General features: G+C 45.6%; 1 protein-coding gene across 3 annotated transcripts in view; it reads right to left on the reverse strand.

Annotated features, from left to right (window-relative positions):
• The window catches only part of ZDHHC20 (zinc finger DHHC-type containing 20), a 62,579-nt gene that overhangs the window by 12,126 nt on the left and 25,597 nt on the right, over nt 1–24,856 (reverse strand). For 2 of the 3 annotated variants that reach the window (XM_021717532.1, XM_021717533.1), the window contains 6 exons: nt 22,465–22,568; nt 17,853–17,973; nt 11,106–11,175; nt 9,943–9,975; nt 8,469–8,589; nt 1,268–1,400 (listed from right to left, as the gene is read on the reverse strand). In XM_021717532.1, the coding sequence (XP_021573207.1) occupies nt 1,268–1,400; nt 8,469–8,589; nt 9,943–9,975; nt 11,106–11,175; nt 17,853–17,973; nt 22,465–22,524 (538 nt within the window). In that variant the 5' untranslated portion in view covers nt 22,525–22,568. The remainder of the gene's footprint in view (nt 1–1,267; nt 1,401–8,468; nt 8,590–9,942; nt 9,976–11,105; nt 11,176–17,852; nt 17,974–22,464; nt 22,569–24,856) is intronic. The other variant, XM_021717531.1, reaches the window with a different exon arrangement.

Consider the following 24,856-nt stretch of genomic DNA (forward strand, 5'->3'; position numbering starts at 1 on the left):
ATACTTTTTCCATGATAACTTTCCAAAGTTCTTCACTAAGAAGATCTATATAAATAATTTAATAAGGGAATGATTTCTACATAGAAAAAGTGGTGTTTTCCTTATTTTACTTTACTGTTTCTTTAAAAGAGAGTTATTGAGCCGGGCTTGGTGGCTCAGCCTGTAATCTCGTGCCTTGGGAGGCTGAAGTGAGTGGATTGCCTCAGCCCGCGGGTTCAAGACCCACCTGGGCAACTTGGTGAGACCTCATCTCTACAATAAATCAAAAAATTAACCAGGTGAGGTAGCGGGCACCTGTCGTTCCAGCTACTTGGAAGGCTGAGACAGAAGGATCACCGGAGCCCAGCAGGTCGAGGCTGCGGTGGCCGGGAGCAGTCCACTGCACCAGTCTGGGCGACAGAGTGAGACTCCAACTCAAAAACAAACAAACAAACAAAAAGACAGAAAACTTTTCTGCTACTGAGAACAACTCTCCTTAGAGCATGGACACCGCCTGTGCGTCTCTCGTGGACTGGTTCTTAAAAAGCCACCGTACAAATGAAGAATGGTTTTGATTTATTAAAATTTATAAAATATAGTTAGTTCTCTAACTTGTATATGTAACACATTACTGAAAATATATATAAAAGTCAATCTCATTTCCTCAACTTTCTTCAATATAATTATTATTCTTTTTTGAGTTGGGAGTCTCACTCTGTTGCCCAGGGTGGAGTGCAGTGGCATGCTCACAGCCACCCCAGCATCAACCTGCTGGGCTCAGGCAATCTTTCTGCTGGGCTCTGGTGATTCTTCCACTTCAGTCTTCCAAGTAGCCAGAATTACAGGTGTGCGCTTCCATGCCCAGCTAATTTTTTGACCTAATGTAGAGACGAGATCTCACCATGTTGCCCAGACTGGTCTCAAACCCCTGGGCTCAGGCAATCCTCTCACCATGGCCTCCCCAAAGTGCTGGGATTACAGGCTGGAGTCACTGCACCTTGACCCTTTGTATTTATTATATACCACTGTCCTATCTAGTCACAGTTAATTACAATACAGAACTATTTTACTTTTACATTTTTTTAGAGACAGGGTCTCACTATGTTACCTAGGCCATTGTTGACCTCCTGGGATCATGTGATCCTCCCTCCTCGGCCTCCTGAGTAGCTGGGACTATAGGCGTGTGCCACTGCACCCAGCGTCAGAGTCATTCTGCATTTCTCCAAATTGACTTCCATCACTTGTGGTCACTTTCCTAGATGACTGTGACTTCCTTTAATCTACTTACCTATCGTTGTTCTGTTTTTTCCAACGAGCCAGCAGTGGTAACTGAAGAGTGAGAGGACGCTGATGAAGAACATCGCAGACACGAAGAAGAGGAAGAGGATGTGGAATTTTGCACGTGTGTCTGTCAGTTCATTCTGAGGAAGGAAAAGGAAGTTAATTCAGAGGATTGTCAGACTCTAAAAGATGGCTTATAATTTAGCTCTGTCTAAAAATTATTGAATACACCAAAAAATTTTGCCAGATATATGAAAAAATAATACATTTGGTAAAATATCCCAAGGCAACAAATGCAAAAGCAAAGAATTGGTATTATCAAAGCAGCCTGCTTACAAGGTCAGGAAGTCATTGAAAATATTGCTCTTGGCCAGGCACAGTGGCTCATGCCTGGAATCCCAGCACTTTGGGAGGCCACAGTGGGAGGATCACTTGAGTCCATGAGTTTGAGACCAGCCTAGGCAACACAGTGAGACCTCGTCTCCACAAAAAAAAAAAAATATTTAAAACATTAAAAAAGTTTTGCTGGGCACAATGGTGCATGCCTATAATTGCTGCTATCCGGGAGGCTGAGGTGGGGGGATCACTTGAACCCAGGAGTTCAAGGTCAACCCGGGCAATATATCGAGACACTGTCTCTATTAAAAAAAAAAAAAAAAATTAGCAATACTTTCAGTAATAAAGTGAAAAGATGGACTCTTCTACCGAACAATTTTCTTTTGTACTTTATATACTGAAGTTTTCCTCAATACCCAAGTTATACGAGCTCTTCATCTATCCTAAAATATCTGCTTGTTTTAATTATACATGCTACTAACCAGAAACTACTGGTGATGTATTTGTCAAGTTTCATTTCTGAATCTCTCTAATCTCCATTTTCAAAACACCCCTGAAACGTGGCCAAGCCCTCACCCGCTTTGATTCCTGCTTTTCCCATCCTTATTTCATTTCTATAGAGCCTTTGTAGGAAATCAGCAACTCTGAGAAATAAATTCACCACAAGCTATTAATGACTGAAAACAGCTTCTTGGGTACCCCTTCTATGGCTATCTGCATTTTAATGGGAGCAAACTCTTAACCTAGAACTTAAAAGAAACTAATATCCATTAATTGGAGAAGGAGGAAGCCTTTAAACGTTAGCTCTTAAAATAAAACCATACAAGATTACAAGAACTCGAGGCTGTCCTGCCTGACGTCAAAGTGTTTACAGACCAAAGATTCGTCTTAGATCATATTTTTTTCTTTTGAGTTGGAGTCTCACTCTGTCGCCCAGACTGGAGTGCAGTGGCCGCTTCCGGCCACCGCAGCCTCGACCTGCTGGGCTCCGGCGATCCTTCCGCCTCAGCCTTCCTAGTAGCTGGAACTACAGGCGCGCGCTACCACGCCCGGCTAATTTTTTTGATTTGTTGTAGAGATGAGGTCTCGTCAAGTTGCCCAGGCGGGTCTCGAACCTGCAGGCTCAGGCAATTCACTCACCTCGGCCTCCCAAAGTGCTGGCATTACAGGCTGAGCCACCGAGCCCGGCCGTCTTACATCATTTTGACATTTGTCTTTTTCTCTCTTTTTCCAAAGTAACCACGCTACCTTTAAACACGTCAAATGAGTCTTCTAACTCACTATCTTGTGAAGCATGTTTTTACTATACGCATTCACTATAAATGTCACAAAAGAGATCACGAGAATGTCATGGCAATGATGTATATTACCTTTGGACAACTGTCTGTAGATTTCCTGCGGCAAAGCTTGTGCAAATAGAGACAATATATTAAGAAACCAATTTTTATACAAAATTATGCTAAACACTGGTTTTACAAATGCTTTCTTTGAAGCAATACCGAGATGTTGCTCTCTGACGGTCACCCACTACAGTTTCAAGAAATACAAGAGAGTAAACAGAACACTTAGCTCTTTGAGCACATTGCAGGAACTCTTTAAACACACACTTTCCCACTGGTTTTTAAAACAGAGATTTGTGTCTGGCAAAGACTAAAATAGAATGGTTTTCGCCAATTTTTATAAAACTTCTGCCTGACAGCTTTCAAAACCTGGGTCTGATGACGTTTGCCACCCTCACTGTGCCTGCCCTGTAAGGCCAGGAAGCCGGCAGCCTCCGCACAGGCCATGTGGATGCGGGCCCCTCAGCCGACGGTGCTCAGCCCGGCAGCCAGGCTGCGGCTTGCCCGCTCCCCGCCTGGCTCTGAATGGAAGCCGCTGGCCCCCGATACACCAAGGCCCTGCGGTGTGGCTCCTCTCGCTCATGCCACCCAGCCGCAATGATTTCCTGGCTGTCGCTCAGGCACGGGAGGGACCTGCCATGAGCCTGAGCCTGAGACACTCTGCTCCAACACCCACGAGCTCCCTCCCCATTTCTGTGGGCAGCCGCCCGCCATGAGGCCCACCGTGACCATGCTCCTCAGCCCTGCCTGCCTCACTCTCAGACCTGTCCTGCTCGTCAGCCGGGACTTGTCTCCTGTGTCTCAGGAGGGAGCTCTGAAGGCAGGACCCTCTGCCCATGACTCGTGGCACAGGCCGCGTCTCTAGAACATTGCCGGCCACAAAGCAGGTGCTCGGTGTGGCTTGGATAAATGAAAAACAAAACCCCACAGATTTAAGCTTATTAGTCTTTTCTTACTTATGATGAATCCATGGAAGTTACCCATTCTTTGACAAATTGTTACATGCAAACTCTGTTGAAATTTCTGATAGAGAAATGTGAAATTTAGACTTCATTTACCCGGCACTGCACCCTGTATAAACAAGGGCCACTAAAGTATGGCTAGTAGACTGTAAACCGAACAAAGATGGCCAGCTAGGGGGACAACAGTGGCTGTGGTCACAGAGCAGGGGTGCCCTCTGCCACCACATGCAGAAGTGCTTAAGGACTGGCATCCCCAGGCTTCCCATACCCAAACTTAAAAAGTCTACTGACGTCTCAATGAACACTTGCCCCATGTGTGTGAGACAGCTCCTGGAGATATAACTGTGCTTGAGGACTCCAGGCACTGGTTGCTCTTCCCAGTCCTGTGAGCAGCAAATATAAAACACGGAAGGAAGCACGTGGATGCTGGAGAGGACATATGTAAGTGGAAATTCTGGCTGTTTATGCCGGTTAGCATATGACTGTGGGCAGTGGTATAACTTCTCCACTCTCAGTTTCCAGCTATGAAAACTAGAGTACTCATGGCCCCTCTGCAGAAACCTGTTTTCTATATTCCTGATGCTCTGACATCTGGGGCCTTGCTCACTGGGAAGAGACTGCCCCCCACCCCCTCCCAGGGCCAGCCAAGCCCTGGAGCAAAGCACTCGCCCAGGAGCGCATACCACAGGCAAACTACCCACCGGAGGCCCACCCAGCCCCCACCTGGCCCAGCTGAGAGTTCCCCCACCTGGCGCTCAGATGAGGCCACTGTCCTCGGCACAGCATCCCAGGGAGAAGTCCTTATGCCACGGATCCTCTGACATGATCCAAACCAGCCCGTCCCAAACCTGCTTGCTTGGCCTTTCCCACAGACCCTGCAGGGAGGCTCCAGACCCCACTCCTGCCTCCAGAACACCAGCCCTGGTGCCTCTGCCACCCCTTCCCTTGGGGCTGTGAGCATCGGTCTTGGAAATGTCAGTCTCATCGTACCTGAGCAATAATAAAACCGACAACTTAAACACCTTCACAGGGTTTTCAGGAAGAGTAAATGTAAAAGTGCTTTTTAATCACAGTAGCCCCCTTTACATTTAAATCTAAAGAGATTTAAATGTAAAAATGAAAACAACAGATGTGTCAGAAAACATATAAGAATATGTGTGTGAATTTTTACTGAATAGTCAACAGACATAAATCATATATAAAAGAACAGGCCAGGTGCAGTGGCTCAAGCCTGTAATCCCAACACTTTGGGAGACAGAGACAAGAGGACTTCCTGAGCCCAGGGTTTGAGACCAGCCTGGGCAACTTGGCAAGACCTCGTCTCTGTAATAAATCAAAAAATTAGCCAGGCATGGTAGCACATGCCTGTAGTTCCAGCTACTTGGAATGCTGAGGTGGAAGAATTGCCTGAGCCCAGCAGATTCTGCGGTGGCCGTGAATGTGCCACTGCACTCCAGCCTGGGCAACAGTGAAACTCTGGCTCAAAAAATAAATAAATAAAAACTTCAATTTGACAAAAACAACATGGGATTGAGAGTCATAAACAGAAAACATGGAGAAAAACATTTGCAACCATGATAGAAGGGGGATGAGCATCTCTCGGCATGCCTCCTGCCTTCTGGGTATGCAGCGCTCGTAAGACACATCGCGTGTGTCTTCTCGCAGTGAGTGGCCTGCCTCTTACTCTAGAAGGTGTCTTTTTTAAAAAGTTCTTAATTTTTTTTTTTTTTTTAGTCCAAGTCTCACTCTGTTACCCAGGCTGGAGTGCAGTGGCACACTACTGCCACTGCAGCCTTGACCTGCTGGGCTTGGCTGGGCTCAAGCAATCCTTCCACCTCAGCCTTCCAAGTAGCTGGAACTACAGGAGTGTACCACCACGCCTGGTTAATTTTTTGATTTACTATAGAGATGAGGTCTCACCAAGTTGCCCAGGTTGGTCTCGAATCCCTGGGCTCAGGCAGTCCTCTTGCCTGTCTCCCAAAGTGTTGGGATGACAGGTGTGAGCCACTGTACCTGGCAGAAGTTCTTAATTTTAATGAAGTCTAATTTGTTGGTCTTTTCTTTTATGATTAAGTGATTTCCAGGTTCATTTTAAGAAATCCTCATCTACCCCAAAGTCAAGAATAAAGATGACTACCAATAATATGAGAAAAACTCTTTTTGTATTCACAGGTAAATACAAAAATCTACTAGAAAAAAGAAGGCGCAAGCCGGAAACAAGACATGCCAGTGGCCAGCAAACCAATGCAAAGGTCAGGGAGAAAGTCCACTTTGTCCGTAAGTTGGCTGGCCCTGTCCTTAGCAGGGGAGAGGACAAAGGGGAACAGGATGTGGAGGGTCCTGACCACGTCCGTGACAGGAGCAGGAATGACTCGAGGTACACCGAACTGGACAATGCAAGGTTCAAACGCCCTGAATGCTTTCCACATGACTCATATTAACCTTCACAGGGATCCCGTAAGGGAAGTCTACTCCAGTCTTAGAGATGGAAGCACGGAGAGTCTCAAGTGTAAGTGTTTCCACATTCAGCAAGTCACTCCTGATCAGCAACTGTGCCAGCCAGGATTCCAAGTGGTTTAAGAAACACCAATGAACAAAAAGAGACCAATTCCTGCCCTCTTGGGGCTCAGATTCTGGCAAATGAAGACAACACGGTATCTGCATGTAAACAAAGCTCCTTGTCTCCTCGTCTACTACCCTGATTCTAGACATCAGGTTCCTAAGGGAGTAACAGTAACTCAAAGATGACATTACATTTTCTAGTCTGGAAATGGAAATATTTGTATAGATTTTGTTTCCTTTACAGCAGACATAGAAAGAACCATGAGAAGGAAAAAAAGTGAGGCTGGTTTGAGACATGCTGGTTTTTATGGAGACTTCATTGTACCTGAGAGCTCAATAAACAGTGATAAACAGCAACTAGAAATGGGACGGCCAGTGTCTGGGCTGGGCCTGCAAACAGAGACTGTTAATGCCCAGGAACCTTGCAGAGTGCACCAGAGTGAGGCGGCCCAGGACTGAGCCTGCATTTAAGGGGGCTGGTCGGGATAGAGGGGAAGGGGCGAGGGATGGATGGTATCTTGGAACTGACAGAGAGAGTTTAAATGAAGGAGAGTTTTCATCTAAAATTGTTTCGAAAAGTTATCAAAATGGTACATGCATTATTTGCCCAAAAAGCTACTGATGAAAAGCAGTGGTTCTCTGACCCACTTCCAAAAGGCAGTTACTTGTAAGGTTTTTGGTAGTTTCCCCCCTAAGATACACACTTCCATTCCAAAGAATTTTAAACTGTGTAATGTTCTAAGTAGATTACTGTTTGTATGTGGCATACACAATTCAAAGTGTGACTATATGTCCTGACTGCTTTCATCAGATGTGAGGAGAGTTTTGCTGCATTCTTCCAGACAAGACATTAAATACAGACTCGCAGGTTACTTTGCTACAGAAACGGTCCATGCACTCTGTGCCCGTGTCTCCACCTAGCAGGTCTCACAGACCATGTCGCCTGTCATGCAGAGCTTCCCTCTCTCCCCACGCTGTCCTGCCTTCCTGGGAGTAAACTGGACCCCTGCTGCTAAGACCATCGACTGTCTCTAATCGCATGCCATTTAAAAGATGGCATAGGCTGGGATTGGTGTTCAGCCTGTCATTCCAGCACTTTGGGAGGCTGAGGCGAGTGGATTGCCTGAGCCCGCGGGTTCGGGCAACTTGGCGAGACCTTGTCTCTACAATACATCAAAAATTAGCTGGGTGTGGTAGCGCGCGCCTGTAGTTCCAGCTATTTGGAAGGTTGAGGCAGAAGGATCACCAGGGCCCAGCAGGGCAATGCTGGGGTGGCCATGAGTGCGCCACTGCACTTTAGCCTGGGTGACAGAGAGGGACCCCAACTCAAAAAAAAAAAGCCGGGCTTGGTGGCTCAGCCTTGTAATCCTGTGCCTTTGGGAGGCTGAGGTGAGTGGATTGCCTGAGCCCACGGGTTTGAGACCCACCTGGACAGTGAGACCTCATCTCTACAAGAAATCAAAAATCAGCCGGGCGTGGTAGCGCATGCCTGTAATTCCGGCTACTCGGAAGGCTGAGGCAGAAGGATCGCCGGAGCCCAGCAGGTCGAGGCTGTGGTGGCCAGGAGCGGCCACTTGTACTCCGGTCTGGGCGACAGAGTGAGACTCCGACTCAAAAAAAAAAAAAAAAGATGGCATGAAAAAAAAGAGATGGCATAAAGTCTTCAGAGGCAGGGAGCAGATCAGTGCCTGCCTGGAGCTGAGGACGTGGAACAGCAATTCGTAGCACCAACGGCCCTAAGATGGGTGTGTCTTCTGTTAGAGCAGAAGACATGTGGATGAAAAAACAATCTGAATCACCATAAGCAGTTCATTATACCCTGCTCAGTACACATTTATGTGCAAATAAACGTGTATATGAAGGTAAATTACAGCCCTGCCTGCCCTCTGATCCTTTATACATTCTAACTAGTATAATTAAAATAAAGCAAATCAAAAGAAGCAACTTGTTAGGAATACAGCATTTTAAAAAATCTTAAGTACATGTTCCTAGATAGAAAAAGACTTACCGTCCAGAACTTCATAAAGTACTCTAAAACCGTGACAGCCACGAAAAGGCAGTACAGCAGGGAGTATAGCAGAAACAGCAGGAAGAACTTGTAATTGGAAAATCCCACACAGTTATTCACCCTGCAGGAATCAAGAGAATACAAGTCACAAACTCACAGAAACAGAAAGCAGAACGGGTTGTCAGGGCTGGTGGGAGGGCAGGGGAGGTGCCTGATGAGAACCAGTCTCCAATTTTGCAAGACGAAGACACCTGGAGACGGATAACACAGTTGGGATGTGTATGACACTAGTAACCATGCACTTGAGAGTGGTGCGTTTTACCGTAATAAAAATCACTTAAAAAGACAAATCAGAAAACAACTTTCCAGTGACCACTTGAAATGGGTCACTGGGAAGTTGGAAGCGGTGTCTTTTTTGTTTTTTTTAATTTATATATATATTTTTTGAGTAGGAGTCTCACTGTCACCCAGGCTGGAGTGCAGTGGCACACTCACGGCCATCGCAGCCTCGATGTGCTGGCCTTGGGCAATCCTTCCACTCAGCTTTCCAAGTAGCTGCAACTACAAGCGAGTGCCACCATGCTTGGCTAATTTTTTTTTCCTTTTAATTGTAGAGACAAGGTCTTGCCAGATTGCCCAGGCTGGTCACGAACCCTGGGCTCAGGCAATCCTCTCGCTTCAGCCTCCCAAAGTGCCGGGATTACAGGCGTGAGCCACCACTCCTGGCTGGAAGCAGTGTCTTAACTGTGAGTGTTTTAATAAATTCTATAGGAATGTGGAATTCTGATGTTAACTCTTAATATACTTATTTGGGTTAATAACAGCAGAAGATTTTTTAAAGGAAATCATTTAATATAAATATATACATATATACATGCATATATATAAATAGATCAATCTTTTTTTTTTTTTTTTTGAGTTGGAGTCTGACTCTGTCTCCCAGACTGGAGTGCAGTGCAGCCACCGCAGCCTTGACCTGCTGGGCTCTGGCGATCCTTCCACCTCAGCCTTCCGAGTAGCCAGAATTACAGGCATGCGCTACCACGCCCAGCTGATTTTTTGATTTATTGTAGAGATGAGGTCTTGCTGCCCAGGCGGGTCTCGAACCCGCGGGCTCAGGCAATCCACTCACCTCAGCCTCCCAAAGGCGCGGGATTACAGGCTGAGCCACCGAGCCCGGCTTAGATCAATCTTAATATCTAAGATCAGTAATTCTTGGGGGGGCTATAGAAAATACTTTATTATTAATAGTATTTTATGCAGGCAAATACTTTTATATTATTATAGGTTTATTTACATTTGATAGAAACTAAGACAATGACCCTAAATATAAGAATCTACTTACATTAATATGTACTATTTTTAAGATCAGTAATTAAAGTGGCCTTTATCATTTAGGACCCCTGAAGGAAGTTACTCTGAATTCGCTCCTTCCCCCTCCAGCCCTGAGGCAATTTCTTGTTTTTATACATACCACGGACAGTGGTGATCCATCTTAAGAACACATCTAAGAAACAAACAAGTATAAGAAAATCCATGTAGAAAAATTCCCCATTGTAACTTCTCATAATTTTCTTCTATTTTACTTAAAAAGTTCCCTTTACAACCATATTTTAAGAGAAACAACCCAGAAATATTAGGTTAGAAATAATTCCTGACATCCGACAAGTACTTTTCACAAGCTACGAGGTGATTTTGTACACTGGAAATTTGAGCACACCTGCCACCAGGGCCACATCAAGTGACATGTTGGTACCCAGATCTGGTGCACAGGGCTGGGCGTGTCAGCTAGGTCCAGCCAACAAGTCAGCCGAAGGAGACAAAACACAACACCAGTGACCCCTGTGCTACCTTAAACATGTGCTGGCCATCCAGATACAACTTCAGAATCTGACAGCCAAACTAGGTTTAAAATGGTGGTAGGTTTAAAATGGTGATTTCCCCCCACATATTGTATAAAATTTTACCCCATAAATAAGCTATATATCTACTGTATTTTAATAATAACAAAAAAAACAGAAGCCCAAATGTCTCCCTATTAATACGAATTCTATATTGATATAGAATTAGACCACAATTGGCCTCAAATAGTGTAACAGATTAGCAACCCAGTACTCAGAAAGGTAGGTGGCTTGTCCAACCAAAAATCAAGGCCGGCTGGGTTCAACACAGCACCTGCTCACAGGTGCCTACAAGCTAAATGCTTTCAAATTTTTCTGGAAGAAATATCACAGATGGTAATGAAAACAACGAAGAAATTATATGGTATTTTCTTAGGTTTTAATACCGACATTCATAATAAAAACAAAAGATCTGTCACTATGGCCTCTCTAATCCTGGAAACCAAGTCATCTTTCTCAAGGGGGTTACTAACACTTGCACCTCAATGTCATGCTACGCACATGCATGGAAAGTACTTAAAGTGAAAGGAAAATCTATCAATTGGTGCAGGAACTGCCCTCGAAGACTGCTTCTGGGCATGTTCCAGTGTGCTCGAATTTTTGTTACCCTGTATGCACAGTGAGTAACGGGAGTGGATGGAGCATTTTTGCCCAGAATAAAGCATATGGCACGTTCTTCCCTTCCGTCCTTCCATCACCCATCCCAGAGCACGTGTGAACGACAGGCAACACTTACGTGTCACATGCTGAGCAGTGGTGTGCCCGGTCAGGTTTGATCAACTGACACTTTTCACAGTATCTGATGGCTATGTGAAAGAAGAAAAAGCAAGATGGTGAAGGGTGCACATGCTTAACCAACCTGACTATGAAACTAATCAGCAATTCCCGGCAACTGACAACTATTACTTTTAAAATAATTCCAGTATGTACTGGAGAGCTTCTCAAATGAAAATGTCAAAAGACAGGAGAAAATGTCAGGAGTGTATGTGTCCAGCAACTTTCAGCTAAAAAGTTGACTTACAGCAAGTAACTGGCTTGCACACGGTCAAGTTCTAAGGTGAGCGGCAGAGCTAGATAGGAAGTCTACACCCTAAACCAGCCCTGAATCAGTGTTTTTCTGTATCATAGAATGCCTACAGTAATATCAAAATTTACACTGGAAGGTATCCTATGGGATTTTGCTTTTGAAATTCTGAAATAGCTTTATTAAAAAGGGAACTTTTATCTGCCATCCCTACACCAGAGGTAGCAAAGTTGAGGGTGCAGTTTTGGGAAAACAACAACAACAAAAACCTCTGAACGGTTTCCACTAAATTCTAATATGTGCTACTGTTGTCCAAGATGTGTGCTCGTTCATTCAAAACCTACTGAGCACTTTCAAGAAGCCAGGTAATGTTCCAGGCAAAACACTCCTGGCCTGCAGGGGTTTCCATCCTACTGGAGGAGATGGGTAACAAGTCAACCGAATAAACAGTAGGCTAATTAGGCAGTGACAGCACAGACAGCAGGAAGGAAAACTGGAAACATGGGAAAACAGAAACGGGAAGGGAGCTTGGGAGACTTGGAGCTATCTGGGAAGAGAGGATTCCCATCTGAGGGAACGGACCTGAGGTAGAGCATGCATGGCTTGTTCAAGAAACAGTGAGGATCACAGACATTCATTATAGCAGTATTTCTAATAAAACTTTAGGAATAACATGAAGTACAAAAACAGTTAAGTACTTTCACTATATCCAGTGAAATACTGTGGAGACTTTAACAAGAATTTTCCGTACAAAAACCACTTATATCCAATCAAAGGAAAAACAGCAGGTGCCAAGTGGATTTATTCTTGCTAAAGGTCCATATCACCAAACTGAACCCCAAGTGGTTACTCCTAACAGCTGGCTTTCTGGGAACTCAGGAGCGATGACAGCCAACTGACTACGTCAACCACATTGTCCTTGCATGTTGGGGAAAGCAATGCAGAAATGCCCAATCCACTCTGTGTTCCCTGTTTCTGCTTTCTGCAGCCTTTTCTGCCTGGAACGCCCAGCCCTGCTCAGTTCATCCAAGCGCCTTTCTCTTCTGCAGACTAGATGCTGTGTGGTTCAAAAATCATCATTAAAAGCTAACTAGATCTTTAAAACCCCATTTGTTGAAATGTGGGTTTTTGACAACCCTAATATGAAAAAATACAAATATATTAAGTGGAAAAAAAGCAGATCATACAATAGTTTGAATATGGAGCAAGTTCCCATCTCCAAAGGGAAAAGAGTGTATGTATTTTCTCTGTAGAGGTAAGGCTCCATACTGTACTCCAGTAAAATGCATACTTTCCATGTAGGAAATGATGTGCATCACGGAGAGACAAAGTACATTTTGAAGCAATGTTAGAAGTTACAGCGGCAGAAAGCTCCATCTAGGTAGCCAAGTTTGCATTGGTCACTGTCTATCCATTCTAACTGTTAAACATGTTAACTGTCCAGCAGCTCTGCAGTACTGTTAGTGTGAGACACTTCTGCTAGAACCCAAGGAAAGGCGGTGGTCTTGGGGGTGGGGGGGACATGGAAGAGAAACCCCTCTTCACTCGGTTCCCCTACAAAATGCTTTCTTAAACATTCATTATAATTTAAATAAGAATCTCTTTAGGACAAGGGAAATGATATGAGTATCTGCCTGTTAAATGAGTTGCTTATATTTGACTGAGGGCCCTCCGTGATCCCTTTGTGGATGAGACTAGAAGGTAAAACCGTATCACACAGGAAAAGTGCTCCATAGGAACTCTGAGACTCCATTTTACAGATGCTTAGAGAAAGTCATCTTTCCAGGGCTACATGGCTGGCGAGTGGTGTCTCCAGCAGCAGTAACCTATGCAGCATGCCCATGTGAAGTTAGCAAATAGGTGAAGAGCACAAAAAGCATGGGAGAAGGAAAATCAGTTAAGAACACAAAAACAGACCAGAACAGTGACACACAAAGACAGAATGCTTTCAAGAAGCCGCCGGCCTGAGCAGGCAGAACAAAAGCCTGCTGCCTGGAACTCACTGGAAGGAGCGAAGCCCTCATCACTTAAGAACTACAATCAAAGGAAGAAGAGCACAGACAGCAGTCAGCACAAGTGCTGCTGCTTGTAAAGGGAGAGCACGCCGAACACGCCTGAAAGCGGAGGGAACACGCTGGGTGAATTTAATAAGTGGAAAAGCAAAATCTGTAGGAACAAACTGGGGAGAAGAGAGTCCCAATCTCTGTAGGTACCAAGAAAGGACAAGAACGAAGATGTCAAGAGGAGAGACAGAGCAGCGGAAGCTGTGGAAGCAGGGACAGTCCGCTGTCCTGGACACAGCAGGCTCCGTCCCCAGCAGGGTCGACACCAGTTCTCCCCTTATTATCATGATCCTGAGTCAGTGACGGACTTTTTAAGTCGGTTTCCTCACCTGTAACTGCAAACAATGCCAAGGGTTAGGGTGACTGTTTTAAAACCAAATCTCCCGGAACATATCAGATTCTCGATAAGTCAGTTATTATCATGATGACACTAGCATTACTAATAAATCCTGTCATTATTTATGATAAAAATAGTCAGACTCTGTGATGGGGAAAACCAGTGGAGAGAAAGAAGACTAGGTAATGGGGAATCGCAGAGTCATCCTAGAGAACACCAGGGACAGACTCCATCAGCAGCACCTGCCTAGGGCCTCTGATGAGATGCTGTGTCTGGGTAGGAGCGCCCCAACTGCCAGGCGCTCTGATGAGTCGGGAAGGTGAGGGAACACAATCGCCACCAGGGAGGTGATCTCCAGGGAAGGAGCTGAGATGCTCAGGGCAGTCTTCACAGTCACTTCCTTTTTTTTTTTGAGTCGGAGTCTCACTCTTGCCTAGGCAGGAGTGCAGTGACACCATCATGGCTACCACCGCCTCAACCTGCTGGGTTCAGGTGATCCTTCGGCTTCAGCCTTCCGGATAGCTAGGATTATAGAACTGAGCCACCACACCCGGCTCTAGTCACTTCTTGTTAAACAGAAATGGGGTGAAAAGAGATGGGCGTTGAAACTTTAAACTGAATTTAGGGTGGAGAAATAATCATCCCAGGCAGAGGACAAGACACTAAAAAGGGTGGAGCAGGACAAGCTGAGTCAGCCCAGGACTCACAGGGGGACAGCATGGGGCAGACCTGAGAGGGAGTCAGCCATACCCAGGCTGGGGGAAGGGGCAGAGGCCTCGAGACGTGAGAACGCACACACAGCACGGTTGCTCCATCCCAGCACCCGGCCCCAGCACTGCGAGGGCAGCTCCGCCACTTCATCCATCCCTGGAATGGGCTCCTGGGTGGGAGCGCCTGGCAGTCGGGGCACTCCCACCCAGACACAGCATCTCATCAGAGGTCCTAGGCAGGTGCTGCTGATGGTATCTTGTCCTCTGCCTGGAATGATTATTTCTCCACCCTAAATTCAGTTTAAAGTTTCAACGCCCATCTCTTTTCACCCCATTTCTGTTTAACAAGAAGTGATGCAATGGGCAATGCGCACTTCTGCAGTTGCTTTGAGAGACACGCTGGTGCTGCTTCCACGGGATTCAGACCCGCAGAGCATGCAGTCCCAAGAGCAGCTGTGGCTGGGTCGGGGAAAGGCCCAGGCTGGCCATGCAGGGACTCTGGCCACCACACTGTGTCTCCGCTCTCCAGCTCTAAAATGGGTGCAGGTGCAGCACCTCTCAGCGCTGCTATGAGAACTAGACAGTCACAGGTGAAATGCTTGGCACCACACTGGCATAACACTCAACAGGTGATGGGTATTGTTCAGATGAGAGGAAAGTTTTGATAACTGGGGAAGGCAGTGGAGTTTTTTTTTTTTTTTTAAAGAGTTGGAATCTCACTCTATTGCCCAGGCTGGAGTGCAGTGGCACACTCACGGCCACCCCAACATCGACCTGCTGGGCTCTGGCATTCCTTCTGCCTCAGCCTTCCAAATAGCTGGAATTATAGGTGTATGCTACCACACCCGGCTAATTTTTTATTTTCTTATTATTGTAGAGATGAGGTCTCGCCAAGTTATCCACGTTGGTCTTGAACCCGAGGGCTCAGGCAATTTACTTACCTTGGCCTCCTGAAGTGCTGGGATTATAGGCTGCACCACCGAGCCTGGACAGCAGTGAATTTTTTTTTTTTTTTTGAGTTGGAGTCTCACTCTGTCACCCAGACTGGAGTGCAGTGGCATGCTCCCGGTCACCACAGCCTCAGCCTGCTGGGCTCAGGCGATCCTTCTGCCTCAGCCTTCCAAGTAGCTGGAACTACAGGTGCACCCTACCATGACCGGCTAATTTTTGGATTTATTGTAGAGATGAGGTCTCGCCAAGTTGGCCAAGTGGGTCTCAAACCCGTGGGCTCAGGCAATCCACTCACCTCAGCCTCCCAAAGCGCGGGATTACAGGCTGAGCCACCGAGCCTGGCTAGCAGTGACGTTTTACGAGTACATTTTTGGGCTGGGTGCAGTTGCTCACGCCCGTAATATCAAAATTTTGGGAGGCTGAGGCAAGAGAATTGTTAGAGCCCAGGAGTTGGAGACTAGCATGGGTAACTTAGTGAGACCTCGTCTCCACAAAAAAAAAAAAAAAAAAAATACAAAAATTAGCTGGGTGTGGTGACACATGCCTATAGTCCCAGCTACTTGGGAGGCCGAGGCAGAGGAGCATTTGGGCCCAGGAGGTCAGGCTGTGGTGAGCCGTGATTGTGCCATTGTACTTCAGCCTGGGCAACAGAGTGAGTCCTGGACTCAAAAAAAAAAGAGTAAAGTTTTTACATCAGTGGCTCTTTACTTTTGGGGGCACATATACTGCCGTGAAAACCAGATCTTGTCATGAATGGGCTGCTATGAAAGCTACACGTGCCACAAATTCTGCACATGATATTAGGCTCATAAATTCTCTGAAATCTTGGATGCTGGTTTAAAAACACCTAATCTATAAACTACAACCACTGACAATTATTGTAAATCAGACCTTTCAGAAATGAATATAAAAAATGATTCTTTAAGATCAGCTGCATTCGTGACCAGCCTGGGCAACATGATGAGACCTCATCTCTACAATAAATCAAAGAATTAGCTAGTGTACGCTTGTAGTTCTGGTTACTTGGAAGATTGAAGTTGAAGGATTGCTGGAGCCCAGCAGGTTGACCCTGGGGTGGCTGTGAGCGTGCCACTGCACTCCAGCCTGGGCAAAGGAGTAAGACTCCAACTCAAAAAAAAAAAAAAAGATGAGTTGCAAATCTGTCATTACATGCCCAGATTGACACGAAGCGCCTGGCACCTATGCCTCACTTAACACTTCAACCACCCAGTAATGCAAACATTAGCATCCTCACTTTACAGTGAGTGCCCAGGTCCCTGCACTGTGGCAGTGACAGAAAAGCCAGAATAGGATCTGCAGCCCATGTTTTCATCCCACATTGTAAGATATTAGATACACAAAATGTCGAATATCCTGTATTTAAGGATGGTATCAGCACCTCTAATATGCCCATGTTGGCCCAATACCTCCAACCTGACTTCCTATAGCACTCTCCATTTTCTTAGCCCCACTGTAGTCAGCCACACACAGGGGTCTCCTGCTCTCCTGGGAGGATGTGGCAAATAGGTTCAGGAGTCAGAGTGGATGGTCTGAATTCCTGTTTCTTCACACACTGCTTGCACGACCTTGAACCACTCACTTCATCTTACTGCGACTCAGGTCCCATCTGTAAAATGGAGCCTATGGTTGAAGCCTCAGAGCTATTGTGAAGTTTAAATGGGTTTAAATGTGCAAAGTACTTAGAACAGAATAACTGTTAGGCTGCTGTTATTATGTGATGCTTGAGTCAATTAATAAGGCATTTAATGCACAATTTAAAACAATGTCCTATGTTTAAATGACCAGCTTGGCCACTCAGAGACTCCTCCCTATCACACGGCTAAAGCCAGAAAAGAACCCAGCCATGGCAGGCCCGTATCTTGGGTAGGAAGCAGCCCAGGGAACACCAGGGCTGGAGGCAGGAGTCGAGCTCACAGCCGCTCTATGTGCACAGCCTCCCTCAGCATCAGCCTGCAAGCCTAAACAAGGCCCTCCCCGGTGGCTTTCACTTCTCCCTGCTCTCAGCCCATCCCTGTAGTTTTGTTTTATTACTTAAGGATGACACACAATATTTAAATATCCAAATGATAATTGACTAAGAATAACAACGAAATTCTTAGCCATGAAGGTTGAGTTGGGACAAAAAACAGGCAGAGAAAAGAGATTAAAATGAGTTCCTTAAAACCAACCTATATTGTCTGTCTGTCTATTTATCTTTCTATCTCTGTATCTGAAATGCCACAAAAGATGAGAACCCAGGAAAATCTTGTTCCTGCAGGTGTTGTTTGTGGCAATCATAGCATTCATTTAACAGCCAAGCCACACAGATCCATCCTGGCAGAAATAAACATATTCTATAAATCCTTTGGAAAGGAATGGATAAGGCGGCTGTCCTTACTTCTTGAGAGCGATGTGGTATAGATGGGTAAGGCTCTTGCTGCCCGTCTCAGAATGTCCTGCTGTCTTTCTTGGCTGAATTCCTTTTCGTAACGTTCCTTTTCAGAACTGGACAAGTGGAACTGCAAAGGGAGAGAGAACGATTACATTTTAAAATCCTGTGATATTAATGACCATGCTGAGAAAGTTTCATCTAGAACAGAAAAAGAACAAAAAACAAAAAATATTTTGTTTTATGAAGGCAAACCTTATCTTGAAACTTTGTAACTATAAGTAGATATATCAGTACATTTTTAACAAAAACCACACACTTTGGCAGATTAAAAAGTGTCTGCCCTCTATACTAATGACAGCAAAGAACACAGACTAAATATTTTTGCATTTTTGTTTTTTACAGACAAAATTAGATTCCTTCACCAAAAAGGGCTTAGTGTATATTTTGTATCAGCACAAACTCTGTTGTTTAAAAGTTACTGCCGCCGGGCTCAGTGGCTCAGCCTGTAATCCCGCGCCTTTGGGAGGCTGAGGTGAGTGGATTGCCTGAGCCCGCGGGTTCGAGACCCGCCTGGGCAGCGAGACCTCATCTCTACAATAAATCAAAAAATCAGCCGGGTGTGGTAGCACGCGCCTGTAATTCCGGCTACTCGGAAGGCTGAGGCGGAAGGATCGCCAGAGCCCAGCAGGTCGAGGCTGCGGTGGCCGGGAGCGGCCACTGCACTCTAGTCTGGGCGACTGAGTGAGACTCCAACTCAAAAAAATAAATAAATAAAAGTTACTGCCGAGGTTTTTGGTTCCTGGAAGAACATCGGAGACTTGCTTGCTCTTGGTGGAGGCCGTGTCACAGGCATGGGACCCAAGTGCTCCAGCCAGATGTCTTCTGAGCTCACGGGTCATCCTTGGACCACTCTTTGCTTTGAAAAGTAACCAGCAGGGCTACCTTCTCCGGGTCATGAAGGACCAGCAAGACAGGCACAGTTGCCTTTGGCAGGGAGAGGGCGCTGCAGAGCAGTTTTTACGTTCGCGTCTTGGCGTCTGTACTTACTGAGGCTGCCCTTGGCTCAGCTCATTCCTTTCAACAGGATTTTCCCCAAGAAATGTTCCTGTAGTTGCTTCTCACCTGTCATCCCCGTATCTTCAGGACCCTCTGCTTTAGGCCTCAAGTTCACATAACCAGAAACTTTGCATTTCTATTGGTCTTTGTGTCACAGAATTTTATTTTCAACTAAGAATGGCTAGAGGCTTGCTTTGGCCCGTGCATTCCTACCGCAACTCTTATCTCCTTGCAAGGCTCTGTGTAAGGGGTCTGAGTGATCCTGAGGGGAATTCGGTCTGTGCATGCTCAGAGTGCTTGGTCCACCTGCTGAAAGGCCTCCATGCATCTCCTCCTGTAGCCCCTCTCTGCTAGTAGAATCAGCTCGGCACCTTGGTCTCCTGTCAAGCAAGGCCAGGGCTTGGTATGGGAGACGCTGGGATCCTGAGAGGCTTCGGGACGCTGAGACTGCAGAGTCCTGGCAGGGCTCCGCTCTAGTACCTCTTCCTCTAGACGGCCCTGGAAATCAGTGCCCAGGCTGGTTATTGTCACTCTAGCCTAAGGAAAACGCCAACTCCAGGAAGTACATGAGTCTAGGTTACCTGGCTTGGCTTCCCAATCAAACAGGGATGGCACAAGAAACCCAGATGACTTACAAGGGACACGCAACGGACACATGGACAGACAGAAAGAAGCCAGAAAAGAGCCACAGAGTCTTAAGTTGAAAATCTTAGAAACCCTGGAGGTCACTCATACTACCTCCCGCCACAAGCAGGGACCTTCAGACCTTCTGACAGATCCACCCTCTCCTAAATGGAACAGAAACATTTTCCTACTTGGCTGGATGGCTCATTCTCTTTCAAAAGAATTTTATCTTTAAAGCCGGGCGAGATGGTTCACGCCTGTCATCCAAGGACTTTGAGAGGCAGAGGCGAGAGGATTGCCTGAGCCCAGGGGTTCGAGACCAGCCTGGGCAACTTGGCGAGACCTTATCCCTACAATAAGTTAAAAAAATTAACCGGGTGTGGTGGTGCATACCTGTAGTCCCAGTTACTTGGAAGGCTGAGGAGGAAGGATTGCCTGAGCCCAGGAGGTCGAGGCATGCCATTGCACTCTAGCCTGGGCGACAGAGTGAGACTCCAACTCAAAAAAAAAAAGGCTTCTTCTAAGCCCTTTACAAACACTATCAATTCTACATTATTAATCACCCATGTTATTAATTTGCCCAACCCTTCCAGCAGTCCCATGGGGTCTGCTCCCAACATCCCCCTCACTTACAGAGGAGGGCTCCACTAAGAAAGTTCCCAGAGCCAAGCAGCTAATGAGCTGCCAACCAGAGGCTGAACTGGCCACTCAGCCTAGCACTGTGCTACTGCTAGGAGGAGAGCCCACTGTTCTAATTCTACTTCTAATTCTACTTCATACTTCCTGTAAGGAGAACCACTGTCTTTCCACATGCCATGTTTCAATAGCCACGTCTCGCTATTGATAAAAGTAGGTCCTTTTCAACTTTGAGATGAAGAAATAAATGGTGGTTGGTAATGCAACTCCAAGGACTGACAGTTACCAAATGGATGAAGAACATATTACAAGAAACACTAAGTTTATCTTACCTCTTTTAAAAAAATTTTTAATTTTGAAGATGTGGGGTACAACTCAGGTTAGGTACACAAATGTTCCTTATGCAGGTACCCTTGTTGATGAGGTGTGCCCCCCACCCCTGGAAGTTTCCCACTACTGCCAATCCCTTTCTTATAGTATTATGATAATTGTTCAAGGTCTGCTTATGAGTGAGAACATATGGGATTCTGTTCTTTGTTTCTGTGACAGATCACTGTCCTTACAGTATGATAGACTCTAAATTCATCCAAGTTGCTGCAAAGTCCATATGTTTGTCCCTCATTTTCATGGCTGTATAATATTCCATTGTGTATATGTACCACATCTTTTTTATGCACTCCAGCTTTGATGGGCAGCATGGTTGGTTCCATATTCTTGCTATTGTGAATAGAGCTGCAACAAACATGCGCGTGCAGGTATCTTTTTTGTAGGATGACTTGAGTTCCTCTGGGTATATTCTCAATAGGGCGACTGCTGAGTCATATGGAAGGTCAATTTCTAGTTCTTTCAGAAATCGCCTTTTCTTACCTCTTAAAACAAAAGCACCCAATAGAAAAAGTGGGCCAAAGACTGTGTGGTCTTATCTGCTAATGCTGACGTGTGAAATGGCAGTTCTCCCAGGCCTCCAGCCATATATCCCACAAGAGACACGCAGCAGAATGTTCTGTTCATAGCAGCCCCATTTGAAACGGCCCTACACTGGAAACTATCCACACGTTCAACAGCAGACCTGGGGAGTCAGTGGGTTACAGACACTGAAAAAGGATCCTAACAGCAACAGGAACGAATGATCCACAACTCTGCAGCAACAAGGACGGATCTGACAGGCAGATGTTGAGGCAGGAAGCCAGGACACAAGCCTATGTGACTCTACCACATGGCTGGGACCACATACACGACTCTACAACTTTATGTTAAGCAGAAATGTAGGCAGAGAGAATCTGCGCCACTGAAGGCAGGAGCTGGGTTCTCAAGAAGGGGGTGACAGGAAGGGGCTGGAGGGGCTGGCGATGTTCTAGCTTTGAACTGTTAGTGAACTGGGGGTTACACAGGTGCGTCCAGTTTCTGTGCACACCTATGACATGCATACCTTTTTGCATATATAATTTTTAAACACAGGACCCATAATTTTTAATGAATTTGATACATTTAACATAGAGGGAAACAATCACATTATCATCGTCATCTAACGTGAGTGCTCACCATGTGGCAGGCACACAGTAAATTAAAAGCTTCACTTGGGTAATCTCACTTGTCCTCGCAAACCTCCTCCAGAGACAGGCACAACTGTCAGCACCACCATTTGATGAGAAAACTAGAGACTGGAGAGAGGAAGCATGTGTCAGAGCAGACACTCCAACGTGGGCAAGCTAACCTAGAGAATGCGTCTCACGTGTCTTGCCACACAATGTTTCTGGTGAAGGAAGAACCAATTGGCTACGTCAGGCAAGAGGGACATGCTGGTTGTAGAGCTGACTCCACACAAATGTTTACCTCTGTTATTTTCCGAATGGAGCCTCCAGTTAGAAGAAACCGAGTCATATAAAGTGTAGCAAGCAACAACCCAGACCATTTGTTTCCCACAATCAAAGCGCTTTCTTTAGCGGCGACCTTTTTGTTCATGCCTGAGAAAATATAAATGTGAAGAGAGTTTCTCAAAATAAACTCTACTTCCCTAACTCAGTCTGCCCCTTAAGACTTCTCACTCCAGTAATGTGAAATATGTTTTTAATTTAAGAAAACACATGGCATGGCAGGAGAGCAGGGAGTTTTCACTCTGCTGTGTCCGTGGACTGTGTATGAGAACAGGCAATGATTCACACTCACAGCACGGAGCTACCAAACGGCTTCATGAACGGAAACAGAACAAATGCATCATGTCAAGTCTTAACAAAGGCAACACAAGGGAAAACAGTTCCATAATCAGTTAAAGAATTTGGTAATTTGCCAACATTAAATTTACCTCTTTGGAGGGGGAAGCGGGAGAGGTGAAAATTGTCATCCAATAGGACCATACAAACATAACAAAGAACAGATGGAAAGCCACAAGGTAAACAACGGTCTTTCCTGGTAAATAAAAAACAAACAACATTTCATTGAATCCAGGTGAAAGCAGGAGAAAGCATTACATTAAAAAACAGTATCTGGGTCAGGAGACCTAATCCAATAAAACATTTAAATATATAAACTATATCTGCACGATGTCACATTACTAGATAGAAGCTTTTAAGGATTACCAGCCTGGTTTATAAGTAAAGATGAGATTTGAGAGATTTGATTTCATCAAGTTGCTGAGGATTTAAGCTAAAACACTTCCTTCACTCACCGTATTTTAAATTCTTTCTGAAAGTTAATTTTAAATAACTTAAAAATTATTTAAAACAGAGCCCATCACTATGAACATCAAATCCAAGGAACTGTACACAAGTAAATAAAGGAAGGTACCATCACCATAAATAGTGAATACATTTGAATAACCAGATCCCTGTGTTGTCCAGAAAAAGTACCCTCAACTTCATTCTCCTGCTTAACACAGGCAAACAAGAAACATTTCTGGCCATTTTGAATTTCTACCCTGCTTCCTAAGTGGATTCATGTAACATTCCAACATCTTCATCTACCAGCTCACTGGCATAACCTGACTCTTTGTGTTGTGTTCTGCAGTTTTTCTATTTGAAGGACACAGGACTGGTTTCCATAAGAAGCAAGAACTACCTACTGGATGCTCAACTCTTTTTCAGTTTGGAACGCAGCACCACAAACCACTGAAGATAACAAAATGTGGACAAGTGTAAGAGTCTGAACAACTCATTTTTAAAAAAAAGCTCAGATCAAATGGTGCTTCTCTACAAAGGTCTCCTTGCCTTCGGAACTCCTAGACACAGCTGAGATTTCAATGACAACGGCACTTGCTTCAGTGACATCAGTCACTGCACACTGATGAGCTGCTACACGCAAACATTCACACAATAAATCCTCAACACACACTGGCTGCTATCACTAGGACTGTACTAGTATTACTAGTCCCATCTGGGCTCCAATTTCTCCCCCAAGTTGGGTTCTTTCCATGCGTTCCCCATTTCCGCGTTTCTCACGTGTAAGACGCAATCATGTTTCCACTGGTTTGGCAAAGCCAACAGGCACTCACCTCCAAGCACTGTCCGTCCTTCCCTCCATTTGAGGTTACTTTTCCTTACATTTTTGGTTTTTAAAAAGTTCATTCTTTTTAAATGAAAAAATAATAATAAATTGCCAGCTCCGTTGGGACCCATGCTGGCCCCTGCTGAGCTCAGAGAACAGAACCCGTCACCCGGTTGGCCAAGGCAGGAACCTGGGCCTCAAGAGACTCCTCACTTCTCCCGGAGAGCGCAGACACTGCCTCCAATCCTAGCTCTTAAACTTCCTTTCAAAGTGAGCTTCTTACGATTCTCACTGCCAGCGAACAGCTCAGATGCTGTTTCCCATCTCATCTGGATAATTGCAAAGCCGCTTGGTCTCCTTGGTTCCAACATACCTTGATGGCCAGTGGGGAGTACGCTGTTCACCGTTGCTTTACCCTCTTGGCTGTGAAATTCCTAGAAATAGCTGGGCATGGTGGCTCATACCTGTCATCTCAGCACTTTGGGAGACCGAGGCGAAAGGACTGCCTGAGCCCATGGGTTTGAGACCAGCCCGGGCAACTTGGAGAGACCTTGTCTCTACAATTAAAAAAAAAAAGTACTAGGCGTGGTGATGTGCACCTGTGGTTCCTGCTACTTGGAAGGCTGAGGACTGAGCCCAGCAGGTAGAGGCTGCAGTGGCCATGAGCGTGCCACTGCACTCCAGCCTGGGTGACAGAGTGAGACCACGACTCAAAAATAAAAGAAGAAATTCCTAGAAATAACTCCATCTGCATGACCCTGGCCTCCTGATACGGCTCCACCACTCCAGTCCCCATTCCTGCAACTGCACAGTACACAGCACCTGCTTGTTTCTAACCCTCACAGCAATCTTCTAGAGCATTCCTCTAGTTCACAGATGCAAACACTGAAGCTCAGAGAATTTGGTATCTTGCCCAGTGTCTCTTATTACTAAATAACAAGGCCCTATCTGCGAACCCCCAGGTTCTCTTTACTGCACCCTAAGTCTCTGAATTCCTCTATTTTTTTAACCAGCATCTCAGCAGTCACATTCTCCTTCTGAGCCAACATCTGACACCAAGGTAAAATTCCAACCAGAACTTCCATTTCACCTCTACTGACATGTCTTCCACACTGCAAATCCTGGCCTCTAAAAGTTCGCCTTCTCTGCCCTTTCAGAGCCAGCCCTGCTCCTCGCTTCTGCTTTTGCCTGGCCCATGTCCATGGGGCTGTCCT

This window comes from Carlito syrichta, unplaced genomic scaffold, assembly GCF_000164805.1.
Source record: "Carlito syrichta isolate Samal-C Ts95f unplaced genomic scaffold, Tarsius_syrichta-2.0.1 Scaffold309850, whole genome shotgun sequence".
Taxonomy (NCBI): Eukaryota; Metazoa; Chordata; class Mammalia; order Primates; family Tarsiidae; genus Carlito; species Carlito syrichta.